This window comes from Zea mays, chromosome 6, assembly GCF_902167145.1.
Source record: "Zea mays cultivar B73 chromosome 6, Zm-B73-REFERENCE-NAM-5.0, whole genome shotgun sequence".
In the NCBI taxonomy this organism is placed as follows: domain Eukaryota; kingdom Viridiplantae; phylum Streptophyta; class Magnoliopsida; order Poales; family Poaceae; genus Zea; species Zea mays.
Window position 1 is genome coordinate 151,002,062 of NC_050101.1, and position 16,023 is coordinate 151,018,084.

Genomic DNA, 16,023 nt, shown 5'->3' on the forward strand with positions numbered 1-16,023 from the left:
TATTTGTCGCTCTTGTTGCTTGGTTTTTGCAATCGTGCTTTCTTCATCTCTTTCTCAACCTTCTAAGTGAATTATAAAGCAAGCAAGAGACACCTAATTGTGTGGTGATCCTTGCGGGGTCTTAGTAACCCGTGTGATTAAGAAGAAGCATTCGACCGGTCTAAGTGACCGATTGAGAGAGGGAAAGGGATGGAATAGACCCGGCCTTTGTGGCCTCCTCAACGGGGACTAGGTTCTTTGGAACTGAACCTCGGTAAACAAACTATCGTGTTCATTTGTGTTGATCTCCATTCGATTTGTTTATCCCCTCTCCTCTCTCTAAAAGTTTACTTGCACATATTGGTTTGAGTTGGCTCCCAAAGTTATTTGTATTGATTGAGCAACTCTTGACAAGGAGAACTATCTTCCGCACTCTGAATTATCTCTAACACTAACCTCGAGCATAGTGCGTGTTTAAAGTTTGTAAATTTCAGGTTTCGCCTATTCACCTCCCTCTAGGCGACTTTCAACCTTCTTAGAAACCGACAAGTCTCTGATGTGCTCTTCCTATCAACCTTGCACCTGGCATAGTTACTGTGTGCTCGAAAAAACTCGGTAAACTATTTGACACTAGGCAAATGTGGTCTTTTCGGTAGTGTACAATCCTAAGTACCTAGATCATAAATATAGTTAAGAGACAATATCTATAGAGAGTTGTGTAGAGACATCCTTTTCGCGAAGATATTGTCTCTTTTTATTTTCTTACACCCTAAATAGTGTTGTAAATACAGATATCTCATACTAGACGAACAACATATATCACATTTGCCACCATAAAAAGGTTACTAAGATCAAATTAATAAGCAAGTGAGTACTAGTCACATTGACACCTCATCTATACCACAATACAATCCATCACTTTAAACTTCACAAAACCCACCCAACTAAATCACTCTCACACCCATGATCTCCACTAAATACACCAAACAAATTGCACATAGATTTGACACACTATCAAAACCAACGATTCAGATCGTTGGATAATCCATCATCTCTTAATCACTCAAATGCAATGGACAATATTATTTGGATCATCTCTCACTCGTGACCCTGCCGCCCTCAACCTCCCCCTCCCCCTCACTCGCGTCGTCGTCGCCGTCACCCCCTCCCCTCGTGTCGCCGCTACCGTCAACCCCTCCCTTCTACACGATCATAGAGTTAGCACGGGCTATATGCTAGTAATGTAAGTCCTCTTGCCCTCTTTCTTTTGTGTAGCTTCTTTACTAACTCAGTACGTGACCAAGTCCAAAGTGCTCACCATTTGAATTTTCCCACGGAGGATCTTTTAGGTCTAGATATCTCACAGCATGCTTCCTGACAAAAACCAAAATTATCTTTATAACTATCCAATTTCAGTGTAGCGTTTGATAGTCTCTAAGTAGGTCAATTTAAATCTTGATAACATGCGAAAATCTCAGGTCTAAAGACACATCGTGTATGTTGTAAAAAGAGAACTATATTATAAAAGTCACATTGGGTCAGTCCAGCCTCTTGTCATACATGTGCCAACATTATTAGTTTTACATCTTTATGTCCATGACTTATGAAAAATAGTCATCAACTAATACATGTGCTAGTCATTGAATCTGCCCAAGGGCATCTTTTAGGATAATCAAATGAGTAAAAGATGTCACACACAGTTCACATAATTGGCAATCAAGACAAGGTGTCTCATCTTTATGATTATTTCTAGGGCATGATTCTAACAGTAACACCAACTAGGACAAAAGGTTCAACCGGGCCATGACTAAAAAGTGACTTTTAAACATCAACCAAAACAAAAGACCCTTTGATGGCCATAAAATTTAGACCTAGGATTGTTGCTTACATGAGTCCTGGACCCCAACACGATAGGGGATAAACGTGCGAAAATTTCTCTACCAGTGGTGTATAATAATAATAACAATAAAACCTAACGCTAGTGCAAAACAGGTCCTTGCAGCAATCTTTTTTTTAAAAGAAAAATGTCTGCTTTGAGAAGCTCCCCTTGAAGAATGCAATTCTGCATACAACAGCAAGAAGGAATGCAATGGCATACACTACTAAACTCCGTCACCTACCGAAAAATTTACTAGTGCGTACTGGACTCTCGTCGTCATTTCATTGCCAAAGATGTCGCCGACGCCTCGGCGATCAACGAGAGAGGCTGGCGAGCTTGGAGGCAGGCAACGATGTCAAACGGGTGCAACTCAGTTCCATCGAATATCAGATTGACTCCTGGCAAGGCCACGTCCTTGGTGTTAGCGTCCTCGTGATCCGGTTTCGCTGCGGGCGTGGTAGGCTGCTCTTCGGAGACCGATCTTGTAGCAGCCTCATACACAGGAGTAAGCGCATATGACCTGTCGAGATCCACAAGCAATGCAACGAATCAACAAAACTAGGACTGCGAGAACCTTACTCGAACTATGCATGTATCTATATACCTGAGGATCCTCCCATCGAAGCTCAGAACTTCGGTGAAGCATCTCTGCCGTCTCGCTGGTTTGGCTCTGTCGTGTTCAGCGGGGGGGCTACTGGAGTGAGTGGGCGTAGACGGATCATGGAACGGGCTCCATCTACCGCTGACCATCTGCACCAGTTTGCGCGGGGAGGTGTTCTTGGAGCCTCCCCGCTGATTGAACAGCCTCGCCGTTGGGCCGGTCGCTTGGTACTCGGTGCACAGCTCTCTCAGCCTCCTCCTCACGTTCTGCATCGTCTCGTAGTGCTCAGCGATGTCGTCTTTCTGAAGCATCTGTGACTCGACGACCCTCTCGCAGATCCTCTCGCAGAGCTGTGGGCTAAACAAAGGGATGCCGAACTCTATGGTCAGAGGCACCCACTCAAAGCTTCCGTGTTCGGACGACTCATTCGCCCTGTGAAGCCTTAGCAGCCGAAGGTACCCAACCGTGCTCAGCTCGACTCTATTGGACAGGTCCTCTAACAAGAGGATCAGACTCGAGACCTGGTCCTCCGGCAAGTCGGTGCCGACTACCGTGGATGGAATCGACCCATCGGCATTTTTCAGCGGCAGCGGGACGTCTATGGTGACGATGCTCCCTGTCTCGTCAAGATCGTGTTCGCTTAATGGCTGCACCACCACAGCAGAATGCTTTGTCATGGAGTTCAGGTAGTGCAGAAGAAGGCTTCCTTTCACCAAGTTCCCTTCGAACTTGCCGCCTAGTCCACCCACCACAGACTGATCCCAGGACCATATCAGCGCCTTCTCGCAGCTGGCCAATGGTTCAGGCAGCAGCCTCAGCCGCTGCCCCTTCATGAAAACAGCAGATACCGGGCCACAGGTCCCTGACGTGTACAGCGCCAGTTTCATCCAAGGTGTCATGGAAGAGTAGGAAGGCGGACCAAAATGCACTAGACCAGATGGGCAGGGCAGGACTGAGGAAGATGGGAGAGGGATCATGGACACTACGATGTCGTAGTCCCTAGCAAGGAGTCTCTCTAGCGTCGATGGGGCCAGAGAAGCTAAGCTCTCGCAGCGAAGAATGTTGACTCGGTAACTTCTTTTGCTCTTGGACGATGGACCGTTAGCAGCTGAAGCACCCAGCTTTGGAGCCTGGACGCTGTCACAGTCGTGTTTGAGTATGCTTTCCTTGCCTTCAGACACGATCGTCGAAGATGCTGATGATCTATTCGCATCTGCAGCATCAGAATCACCCATCTTGTTGTCCTGCAGTGATAGTTGGCCACCATCAGAGGATTCTGAAATTTGAGTCGAGTTCTCAGCAGCATTATTGACACCGCCGTTTCCCTTGTTTTCCTTAGCACAAGTGGTATCTAAACCGTCCTGGACAGAGCTCTCCTGGTTATTTGCTTCACTAGTAGTCAGGTCAGCTGTTTCAGTTGGAGTTCCGCCAGACAGCAAGCACTCGAGGAAGCATCGAAGGCTAAAAGCATGGTTTGCGAATTCCTGCAGCACACCTTCAAACCGTTTCCCCTCTAAACTGGCAAGATCATTGCATAGATCAGCAATACAAGACTCGCCAAGCTTTCCTGCCTCGTATAGTGTCACAGCATGCGACTTCAAACCTGCAACAGGTCAGTGGCAACTGTACTGTCAGTTAGAAAGTTCAGATACATCTCAGGCAATTAAATGCAAGGGAAATCTATCTAACCTGGAGACAGTGAGCCCATCATTAAGTATGAAGTTACATTAGCATCGACAATGAAGCCCACATAAGCCATCCCGGAGTTCTTGTGCCCATCAGAATCACTGCTAAGCAACTCATGACCAGACTTTTCTGAGGCGACACTCGTACGAGAGCTTTCAACTTCATCGCTGAGAATGTTGTTGGACAGTGCAGGAGTGCTCGAATCCCTAAGAACAGAGTCGGTATCCAGAAGCTTCACAGCCCATCCTAGTCGGCAAGCAAATGATGCAGCTGCCTGGAGCTGGTAAAGGTCGGCTTGTAAGGTTGTAGCCAGTTCAGCAACCGTAGCGTTTTCACTTGATACAACGAATACAGCATACAGTAGCCTGCGGTGTAAAAAAAATCGGACACTGGTTTTAACAGCTACAGAAAAATCTAGCAGTTGGCTACAGTTAAGTAGGGAATGCAGTTCGTTACAGCTTCACAGAAGACTACTGATGGAAACTACTCACTCTTCAATTGGATCTTCGTAGGACTGATCCTTGTTTGAAACAAAACCTTCAAGCCTGGAAACTGAAGTGGTGGTATGAATTCAAAACTGAAGCAAAAAAAAAGGAGAAAAAAAGAGAGGCAACTATGCAGATGAATATGGCCATATGGGCCCGCATGGCAATGATCTTAAAATGGGCCCAAGTCATGAAATCATAGAGTTAAACAGTGACAAAGCTGAAAGCTTTGCTGATGCTGCTTACCTCTAAAACGATCATCAGGATAAACAGGGACATCGAAGTATACCATCCCTCTCCTATAAAGGCCCCGTACTACCTCCGGGTCAAATAGAACATATGAATTGACTTCCTCCTTACATATTTTGTCTATCGCTGATGTCTCGTCTTCTGAAAGCTTCTACAGTAATGTAGCGCATCAGTTCCCACCAATGCAAGATTCTACTAATGTATTATTTTCTTCCATTGAGAGCAAACGATGTGCACTTTACATGATAGGAAGACAGTGCTGTATTTATTTTCTTTTTTTTCTGTCAAAAAATAAAAATCACCATGGATGGATCTAACCTTAAATTCTTCCAATGTGAAGTTGACAAACCGAACGCCCCACCATGGTTCTATTGCTAAATCTGCAGGTTCTGCTGGCAGCAACTCTTTGGCAATTGATTTGTTCAGTTTCCACATTATCTTCTGAATTATCCGAAAACGGAAAGGTTATTTTTGTAACAGGAGAAAACATGGAAAAATGTCATTTTTAGTACGTTCTCGTTAATTCCTACATCACAGCATGACTACACATGCACTCCAATGGCAACGACAATGTTACTGAAAGGTCATGGTACAGTTGTGATAAATACCTTTGATCTGCACTTATTCATGATATCAATAAATTCATTTCTTCCTACACCAGTAATCCTCAGAGCATCTGCAGCACTGAAATTTGGAATACTGTCGTATGGTTGCTCTGCCAATAGTATAAACAAGTCAGAAAAAAACTATTATTTGCAACCAAAAAAAGGTATCCTCAGTCAGTATGTATTCCCCCATTTTAAATTATAGACCACTTTAACTATTCTAAGTCAAACTTCTCTAACGTTGACCAAATTTATATAATGCACCAAAATGAAACTAGTTTCCTCAAATTCTCCATGAAATCTGTCTTGATAGTGCATTTATTTGAGCCTGTATATGGTAATACATTTTTCTAAAAACTTAGTCAAAGCTAACAAATCTGACTTCGAACAAAGCTAAAGTGAGCTGAAATTTGAACCGAGTATTAGTACAAAGGACCAAATAACAGGTGTACAATAATCTCCATAATATAAATGTTTTAAAAAGTGAAAAGTGCATATTGCCGTAAGTCTAGTCAGACTTTTCTAGTCTCCAGAATGAGCAGAAACCAATTACAAATAGGACATATACAAGAAACAAAACTTATTAGCATGATGCGAAGATTGTGTCGTAGGTTCTCGATAAATGATGTTTACGAGTTATATCATTCCTTTCTTTCATGGTGGAAAGTATTGAAATATCCCTATTAATTAAGGTTTTAGGCATGACGGCAGCTGAACTAGTCAAGTGGAATGCGATGGCGTAAAAATTAATGTTATCTATAACAAACGGTTACCATTCTTCATAGCTTCGAAAAGGACATCACAGTAATATCTGAAGGGTGATATCCTCATCACTCGGCATATGAAGTCTGCAAGATGGTATGGATATAGCTGCAAAAAATATTGTTCCAAGGCAGTCATGATATAAACGATTTACAAAAGTAGCCACAGTGTTAGACTGTGTGTGAGTGTGTGTGGGCCGACACCACTGTTGGGCTGCCGGCCCATTAGAGTTAGGGTTAGGGTTGAGTCTCTATATATATGTACCTCATCTCCTATCAATATATCCACTTCATCCTTCTACATGGTATCAGAGGATTAGGTTTAGGGTTTCTTCCTCCTCTCCTCCCACTGCAGCCGCCACCTCCTCCTAGCCGCCACTGGCTTCCACGCCGCCGCCCCGCGAGGCTCATCCAACCCTCCCGGGGCGGCCCTTCTCCCCTGCTCAGCAGCCGCCGGCCGCCTCCCTCTCCTCCCACCAGGCCGCGACCCTGCACCGTCTTCCCCACCGGCCGGACCCCGGCGGCGCACGGCACGGGGCCATGGCGCACGGTGCGGGCGTGGCGACCCAGCCACGGCACACGGCACGGGCGTGCTCCCCCGCTCGGCGGATCCTCGGCGGCACGGCTGCCCGACGCGGGCGCAGGGCGGCCTCGAGCTTCTCTCCTCACCACCCCTGGCGGCCCCGCACGGCGGCCGGCCCCGGCCCCAGCCCCGGCGGCTTGGGCCTGGCCTCCGACCCTGCGCGGCGCTCGAACTCCTCCACTGAGCTCCTCCTTTGCAGCAGCCGCGACCTCCTCCCCCAGATCCGGCCCCGGCATGGCCATGGCGGCCTCGTGCTTCGGCCCTCCCCAACGGCGACGCCGACGCCGACACGACCATGGATGGACTCCCTGCGCTCCCTCACCGGCCAAGGGCGGACCCGCCGCCGCTACGTCGACCTGCACGCTGCCGCCGCCAATCGTCGGCGCTCTCCTCTCCCACTCCTCTTCTCTCTCTCCCTGCCTTCCCTTGCTCCCGCGCGCAGCCACCAGGGACCGCGCCCGACGCGCCCAGGACTCGGTCGCGCCGGGACGCCGCCCCTTCCCTGCAGCCCGGCGTCGTGGCCGCCCCTCCCCTCATGCCGCCCAGGCCCTCCCCTTTCGGCCAGCCCCTCCCCTTCCCTGGCTACACGCATGCCGCCTCACTGGCCGTGGTCGCGGCCCTCCCCTTCCCCGGCCTCCCAAGCCGCCGCCACCGGATCCGCGCGCCCCTGTGTCTGCGTTGCCAGATTCGCGAGCCTGCCGGCGCGCGCGCCGGCGTTCTCTCCCTAGCGTCGATCACCTCGACCAGCAGCACCAAGTAGCACCACCCTTCGAACTTCTCCCGTTGCCGGTGCTGCCAACACCCCTTGCCAGGTCCGGCACAGGCCCCTGCTCGGCTGGACCCGCCCCGTCGCTCTCCCCTTCATCGCCGCCATCGTTGGTTCTGTCGCTGTCGCGGCCTTCCCGGCCGGATCCACGTTGCTGCGGCCTTCTCGGCTAGATCCGCCATCCCGTTGGCCGGATCGCCATCTTCGTGGCTGGATTCGTCGCTGCCGTGGCCTTCCCGGCCGGATCCACCGATACCCCTTCTACTCTGCAGCGGGCGCGGACACCCTGACCGGCGCAGTCGCGTGCGCTGCCGTCGGTCTCCCTGGCGGGGCTCCTTGAGGCCCGGATGATCGAAGAAGCAGGAAGGTCGGCCTGCCGGTGCCCTTTTGTCGTGTCGCCCTGCCGATCGTTGACGCTCGAACGTTGACCCTCCCGAAGATCAGGTTTTTGCTGCGCGTCTTCCAACCGCGACCACCTCGACTTCGGCTACCTCGGCTTCTAGGGGCTATCGTCTTCTTGGAGCACACACCGGTCTCTGCTCCAGCCGCACCATTCGCACCATCACGACGCTGCGACTGCGGAGGGATTTCAGCCCGTCGGCTCCTACCTTCGGCCTCTACTTCAGTCTCATCGTGTTTGGTGCCCCCGTTGCGACTGCGGGGGATGTTAGACTGTGTGTGTGAGTGTGTGGGTCGGCACCACTGTTGGGCTGCCGGCCCATTAGGGTTAGGGTTAGGGTTGAGTCTCTATATATATACCCCATCTCCTATCAATATATCCACTTCGTCCTTCTACACACAGGCCTAAGAATATTAATAAAGGAACTGTGTTACTTGAGCAAGCTTCAGTCATAGTATTTAGCATTTTTTAAGAAACAACGAAGTATGGAAACAGGTAGATTAAAATCGTTTATGATCCCTTTGAAGCCTGGCTAGGAACTCTGCTATTCAGTATAAGTTTTCCAGTTACTTCTAGAAAGCAGCCTATAAACAAGATGTAAAACAGCAGGATACAACATTTTCTCTTTTTCTGCGGGGCATCGGAATAAGAAAGATGTGGACAACGTACTGCAAGGTTTTTGCGGAGATAGCGCATCAGGTCCTCATAGTAGTCCCCTTCCTTGCATACTTTTCTGGCGAAACAGGAGCTCCATGGCAACCTCTTACGTATACAGTAATCCACAACCCTGTGGCAGTGTTTGTATGTAAACCAGAGGAATTAATCCAAACATGTGTGACAACAACTGAATGAGGCGCTGTGCAATCAAAAGGTTGCTGCTCATTATACTACAGGGATGATGGCTTTGAATTATGTTCTGCAACAAATTTGGTATTCACGAACTGCATGGTCTAGAGATATTTATTATGGTTATTTACATTTTTTTTTCATCATGTCCATTGCATACTGGTCTTTTTAGGTAGCTAGAATCATTGCGTTTTTAAGGACGCATATAATGCTTCTAATTCTCTTCGCATTTTTAACAGATGTCAACAGCAACTATCAGTAGTTCAAACAAACGCCCCCTAATTGTCGGGGTTTGATCTCTCGCGGACATTTACGTACCTGCGGTGCCATTCTTCCTTGGAGACCAGCGCTGCCTGGATGCGTTTGGGGAGGACCTCCCACGGCGACTCCTCCCTGATGGCCTTCACCATCATCTGCTCCTCCACCGTCGCCGCCATCTGCTGCTGCATTCTCCGATCCTCCCCTCTCGACGACCTGCCTGCTTCCTGAATGTTTTTTCTTCTTCTTCTCGATCGAGCAATGCGAGCGGCGCGGCCGTCTCGGATCCCGCCCAATCCTGAGGAGAGAGGAGAGGGAGATGCGGGCGACCTCGGCGTGGAGAGCTGCTGCGAGGCCCGCGCGAGCTCGGCCGCGAGTTCCTCCACGACGGAAGGTTTTTATTTATTTGGGGGCATCAGGACATGCGCACGCGTGGCATGCATCATGCATGTGATTACGAGGTTATCGATGGTCCCTTAATACTCCCTCCGTCCTAAATAAAATGCAAAGTATTTAAGAAATTCTAAGACATCGCGAGCTTCTCCTTCCGCACGTCGCGAACATTTTATCACCGCATGCTCCGTCTCAACGTAGCAACGTACGGCTAGTCATATTCGACACTGTCGTCGTCGTGGCCACCGTCACAATCCTTCCTCTCCCCCATCGCTCATGCATATTCTCGTCATCTCCTTGCATTCGGTTCTCTCCACCGGTCCACCCTCACAACCTTCATCACCTCTCTTAGCAATGATAGAGACGTCGTTGCGGCATATACAGTAAAATGAGTGTACTTCCCGGTATAGCGGCGTGGGCGGCCACGATGTAGCCTAGCGTGACGACAATATGGGTGCGGCATCGCACTTACCATATGCAACATAATAGCCAGGTGCACGCTAGTAGGTTGAGTATGCTTGGTGCACCTCTACGTGGCTACACGGGTAAGATCGACTCCAGCAAGGGCTTCGTAAATGGCTCCGTTTTTTTCACGTCTGACCGATACTATTGCAAAATAGAAGCGCATTCTTCCACTGTGTATCATAGCCCTCCCAACACTTCAACTGCCTTTATTCCTCATCCGTTCACCCGCGACATCGTGCTCCGCTTCTAGTTCCCTCCGTCGCGGTGCCTTCCACCTCCTCCCCCACCGCCTCCCAACCTATATAGCTCCCCTGCCGATTTGTTGCGGATGTGGTAGAAGATCCTGTTGGGGGACTGAATCAAGCCCCTCCTCCCACGCCGCCTTCCACCTCCTACCTTAATGCCTCGTCCTCTTTTCCATTGTAGCGGCGGTACGGTTGTGGCCAGTGGAGGAGCACCCGTTATGGCGAACTATGGCCATAACTAAAAATCATGTTCGGTGTAGTGGTAAGTGCATACTGCTTGCAATCAACAGGTTCCAAGTTTGAGTCTTGCGTGTTGCATCATGTTTTCTCTTTTTCATACCTGATTATTGTTTTGTCGTCCGCCAAGTCTTGCGTGTTGCATCATGTTTTCTCTTTTTTTCCTTCTTCAGCCATACCTGATTATTGTTTTGTCCTTCGCCACTAGTTGTGGTCGTCATTAGAGACGATCAACCGAGGACCAAACTGAGTTGCTCCTCCCATGGCACATTTTACCTCATCCCCGCCGCCTCCCATTGTCCACTACACCAGCGGTGCGGCTGTAGCCGTCGATTGATAAGATCTGGCCAAGGATCGAATCGAGCAACTCTTCCCATGACGCCTTCCACCTCCTCCCCCGCATCCTCCTCTTTTCCCATGTTCGAGTATTGCATGTTGCATCATGTTTTGTCCTCCGCCACTAGTTGTGGCCGTCATTGGAGACTATCAACCGAGGACCAAACTGAGCTGCTCCTCCCATGGCACCTTTGACCTCATCCCCGCCGCCTCCCATTGTCCACTGCACCAGCGGTGCGGCTGTAGCCGTCGATTGATAAGATCTGGCCAAGGACCGAATCGAGCAACTCCTCTTGTGACGCCTTCCACCTCCTCTCCCGCATCCTCCTCATTTCCCATGTAGTGGCGGTGCGGCTGCGATCGTTATCAAAACGATCCGACCGAGGACCGAACCGAGTTGCTCCTCCCGTGGCACCTTCCACCTCCTCCCCCACCGCCTCCTGTCCCCCTGCGGCGCTTATCATCATGACCGTCATTGTGCTCCATCTCGCCATGCACTTCTCCATCGATCACGCCTTAGATCTCCCTCCTCCAATGTCTCTTTCGTCTGGCAAGCAAACATCGTTGCCTTAGCCTCAGTGGTGCTCACGGCAACCATCGCCTAGTTGGGGATAATATGTGTGCATCAGTCGAAAGGTTACTGAAAAGGGGCGGCCGTCGACAGAACTATGTTGACTATGAGACCCATAGATGGATGGAGAGGCATTTTTAAGGTATGCCGAAGCAAATCTACTGAAGTTGGTCTAAGACTGGCGTTCTTCATGTGGTGGAAGTAGGTGTGGGCGTGCAGATGTGTTTGGATCATAATATCACATTAATACAATTTTAGGGATTTTATGGTACGATTTACAAGTACTAAATTATTTTATTAAAAAAACTTTAGTGAGTTAAACGAGAACTTGCAAGTACTAGGATTGAGAAGCATGAGCTAAAAAGTGAAGTCACTTTCTTTCATGCATATACATTTTATTATTTAAACTGAATATACTGTAATTTCGGGATGCTTTCAACTTAATCTTCAAATTTAAGATTTGTTATGTTATTTAGTATATATATTTCTAATCATATTATAAGTTTACAATTATTATCGAATTACTAATTGATTTTATCGAATTGTATTTAAAAAATTTTGGACGACAATAGATATTTTCGTAGCCATGACACTAGGGTACCAAAAGTACCCGTGGAATGAATTCTAGGGTAGCGGGGAGCATGAGTCCTGGCGCCATAGAGTATATCTATCAGATTATGACATTACAAGACTAACACATAAGAATTTTTATATAGATGTTTGGGCCATATAGTCTGTAATATCATATGTTCTCTTGTTGATAATGAGTTACTTAAACTGTATCCAGCAGTTCACTCATATAACCCAAAACATTGTTTTCCACTGTAAAGTATAGACTGTACTGTTCGCGGAGTCGAGTTTTTGAATATGGGTATGAGGATGGATAAGCTACTGAAGATAGCTTTACGAAGGGTATGTGCAAGATTACAAGCCCCAAGCTAGAGAGGGGAAAATTTGTACCTAGAACATAGATAGACTAAGGTAGTATTTGGTTCTCGAGCCTAGTTGGATGAAATGGCCATGTTCCGGTTTCTAAAAATGGGATGGCTCTGTTCCATGTTTGGAATATATAATGGCTATAGGGAAAAAACTTGTTTCGTAGGCTATAATATAGTTTCTGAGCATTTTGCCTGTCACATAGATTGAGAAAATCTCATCCTTAGATCGATACTTCGCTACCTAAGTCTACGACAGCAGATATGGATGACAATTTAACTCGTAGACCCGAAACCCGATGGGTAAGAGTGAAGACCTTGAGCCCGCTGGTGCACTCACACCCTACCTGAAGTTTTCACGGATGTGGGTGTGGGTTTCTATTTCAACCGGCGGGTGACTCGCACCCGACCTGAAATTTGGTTCATTATTTATATTGTGCAAAAAATTATTAAGATACAATAGTAATTATTTTGAATAAGTAACTTGGCTAAAGATTCATTAAATGATGTGTTGCTGCTCAATGTGAGAAAGCTTCAAATCCGTATATATAACTCAATTATTATTGTTACTTAATTGCTTGTTGCTGAATTATTGTTTATAAGTATGAAATGAGTAAAAACCCACGGGTGATATGAAACCCTCCTAAAACCCGACGGGTTCGGGTGTGGATTTGAAATTTTACCCGCGGGTGCGATAGTGTGCATGTGGACGTGTATAAGACCAGTTTACATTATTTCCTTATTTACAAACACGGTTCAAAACGGGTGTGATTAGGCTATCCACGTTATGTCTTTATTTATACACCGTCCGATTTTTCATCTACGATCCCTGTCTGCCCAGGTGCTACAAGCCGTCGGAGCTCTAGTGCCTTTTCCCATTCCATACGGCTCTAGAAACTTCATCTGTATTCATTGTTTCTTGCCCACCAGTCCACCGCGCTCAACCTTTGCCTGGACGACATGGACAGCACCGCCCGCTCCGCCGCCTGTTCGTCCTAGCGTCCTGTGCCGCCACGACCTACAGGTACTTCTCATCCACGCTCCCTTCTCTGTTGTGCACTAGACATAGCTGCTGATCCGGTTCATCGCCATTTTTTTACGGCTCCTTCGTTTTAGGGTTCCTGTTTTTTGACCAGCCGCGCACCGCCATTTTTTTTGACGCCTCCTTCGTTTTAGGGTTCCTGTTTTTATGACCGGCCACGCTTTGATTTAAAGTTTATTCGCTATCTCTATTTTAGAGTTTCAGTTTTCGCTAAACAATCATTGACTTCCATCACAAATCGTTTATAAATTTGCGTCTATCGCCTGTACAATTTTCCAGATGTTACTGTATACTCAAAGGTTTACGTTTTGCTTTCTCAGAGTCTAAGAAATTTTTTCGTACATTACAAAGCGCCTACGAGTGACGTAGTGATCTTGTCAGTCTTCTAGGTTTCACTATTAAATAAAAAAAATCTTTCTGATGGTTTAATGTGTTACTCCGCTATACCCATTTTCATTGCAGCTTGCCTTTCGAAACACGTTGAGTAATACCTCTTTTTAAGGACTGCAACGACGAGGTAACTATCTCTTGTATTATTCCGTTTCTATTAAGGTATCATTAGTCGGCTACATGTTATGCTTCGCTTAAATGTCAGCTTTATCTACTTCGCAATTAATGCTTTCACTTTAGATAAGATCATGCTACAATATCTTTTTTGTGGGGGGGATTTAGGTTCGAATCCTCTTCTTATGCAGTGCATTGAGTATTGAACGGACTTCACATTTAGATGTTCGGTTCTATTGTCAGCACTTTGTAACAAAAAATAGTGTGGTCGATTTAGACTCTAACGCTCTTCTTATATGCATTACAACTCCATCGACAAGCGATTTCAGACACAACAGCATGTCTTCTTATAACTCCTGCATGAAGACAACTTGCGTATTAGCATCATGTGTTTCCCAAATTAGCTCATAGAGATCTTCTGCCGTGTTTTTATTGAACCTTTTACTTACTCCCTCGAGTATGCCTGGCCTGTTCGGTGTGCCTATTTTTTTGGCATAACATCCCATATGATGCTTGACTGTTGACTCCTCACCGACCAACCACTAATGCTTTCGTATTATATATATTTGTTTCATAAAATATTTTTATATATCGAATACAACGATTATTTATTAGGCTCCTCTGTCCAACATTTAATTTCATCACAATTTATTCATATGCGGCATGCAACATATGCTCTGTATTTCTTTTTCCTTGCACATGGACCTTGATATTAACATTGTATTGTCAATATTTTGTATCAGTGTTCCTTCTCCTTTTTGAATCCCATTAGTAGCAGCAATATCACGTATCTACGGTTCATCTGAAGAGGTAATTAGCTCTTGCCTTCCGTTGTTCTACATTTCCGTGTAATTGTGTCATTGCATGTTTTGATACATGTACATCTGATTATATGTCTAAGTCATATAGTTAATTTACATAATCTTAGTAAATTGCAGATTGATAACATAGGCAGCGTATGCTGCTACGATAAAAATTTTACAATCATAATTACAACGTGATATCCAAAATGGAGCATATTAATGTAAATAGCAGAAAAAAAGGAGTAAGTGCCTTAGAACTCTTCCATAGACTTTTTTCCCTTCCACCATACGGATTGTGATATGCTCATGGCACATTAAATGTAACAGATCATAGTAATGCATGTTGTGCCCCATCAGCTATACCTCCTGGCGAAGCTCGTCGTATACGTAGGCATTTATTGAATGAACGAAGGTTATTATCCGCAGGTAGCATCATTACCAGATAATTTTTAAATAGGGTTTCCATGACTATCTAGTGATGATAAAGAGAATAAATTGTATTAGGTAATCGCATATCTGCTCAGCAGGCTCCGACATTGCAATGTGGTCACTTTGACCCAGAATTTGTTAAAACACTCAAAGGTACAGTCGTATATATATCTAATCCATTAAACGTTTACATTACTAGGTATACTTCGCTATCTTTCCTAATTTGTGAAAAGTGGGGAATAAAAAAATGTTATTATTCTCTATTTATATGTCGCTATCTTTCCTAAATTGTGCGCCAAAATGCAGCTTCATACCATTCTCGATCCTACTATGGAACACCATCATACCAGTGTAGTCACTGCTCTGCTCTTTTCTGGTATAACGAAAGAATAAGATCATCAGGTGGATCGCGCGCCATCGTGTACAACAATTGTTGTAAAAATGGCAAAGTCTGTCTTCCTCCTTATAGTCCTAGACCTGAGCCATTACTATCGTTAGCACGATTTGATAGAGATTCGATATCTAAGGCCTTCATGCAAAATATTCGGCAATACAACTGCTTGTTTGCATTTACATCCATGGGTGCTCAAGTTGATAGATCAATGAATGATGGCCACAGTCCACCCATTTTTAAGGTATGTGGTCAGGTGCACCATCGAATAGGATCATTACTACCGATGACTAATGAGCCTCCGAAGTTTCTTCAGCTTTACGTGTATGATACGGCACATGAGGTTAACAATCGAATACAATCGTTATCTAGTACTGATGCCCCTGCTTCTCCTATACGACCAGAAATTGTTCATGAATTGCTAAAGATGTTAGATGAGCACAATCCCTTTGCTAAAAAGTTTAGACTTGCTAGAGAAAGACTTAATGAACACACAAACAAAGAATTTATCATTAGAATTGTTGGAGCTAGAGAGGGAGATCCTGTGCAGTACAATATGCCAACAACTGATGAT

General features: G+C 46.3%; 1 protein-coding gene across 3 annotated transcripts; it reads right to left on the reverse strand.

The window, feature by feature from the left end:
• Positions 1-1,203: 1,203 nt before the first annotated feature.
• LOC100280235 (uncharacterized) lies at positions 1,204-9,512 on the reverse strand. 3 transcript variants are annotated; one of them, XM_020538920.2, is made up of 10 exons: positions 9,159-9,512; positions 8,664-8,781; positions 6,258-6,354; positions 5,488-5,594; positions 5,198-5,320; positions 4,877-5,027; positions 4,637-4,697; positions 4,149-4,510; positions 2,463-4,062; positions 1,204-2,378 (listed from the first exon to the last, which is right to left on the reverse strand). In XM_020538920.2, exons 1-10 carry the CDS (start codon positions 9,287-9,289, stop codon positions 2,135-2,137), a joined length of 2,994 nt encoding a protein of 997 aa, XP_020394509.1. In that variant the 5' UTR covers positions 9,290-9,512; the 3' UTR covers positions 1,204-2,134. The 3 variants fall into 3 exon arrangements, with proteins under 3 accessions (XP_020394509.1, XP_008649539.2, NP_001146636.2); XM_008651317.3 differs by having other exon boundaries at positions 4,877-5,030; NM_001153164.2 differs by lacking the exons at positions 4,149-4,510; positions 4,637-4,697; positions 4,877-5,027; ... (3 more) ...; positions 8,664-8,781; positions 9,159-9,512 and having other exon boundaries at positions 1,978-2,378; positions 2,463-3,708.
• Between the last annotated feature and the right edge of the window lie 6,511 nt (positions 9,513-16,023).

Coding starts and splice junctions, on each gene's coding strand:
- LOC100280235 (XM_008651317.3), bottom strand. CDS start 9,289: ATGCAGCAGCAGATGGCGGCGACGGTGGAGGAGCAGATGATGGTGAAG. Junction 6,355..8,663: donor ATCTCCGCAAAAACCTTGCA/GTACGTTGTCCA, acceptor TATTTTTTGCAG/CTATATCCATACCATCTTGC. Junction 5,595..6,257: donor TTTCGAAGCTATGAAGAATG/GTAACCGTTTGT, acceptor TACTATTGGCAG/AGCAACCATACGACAGTATT.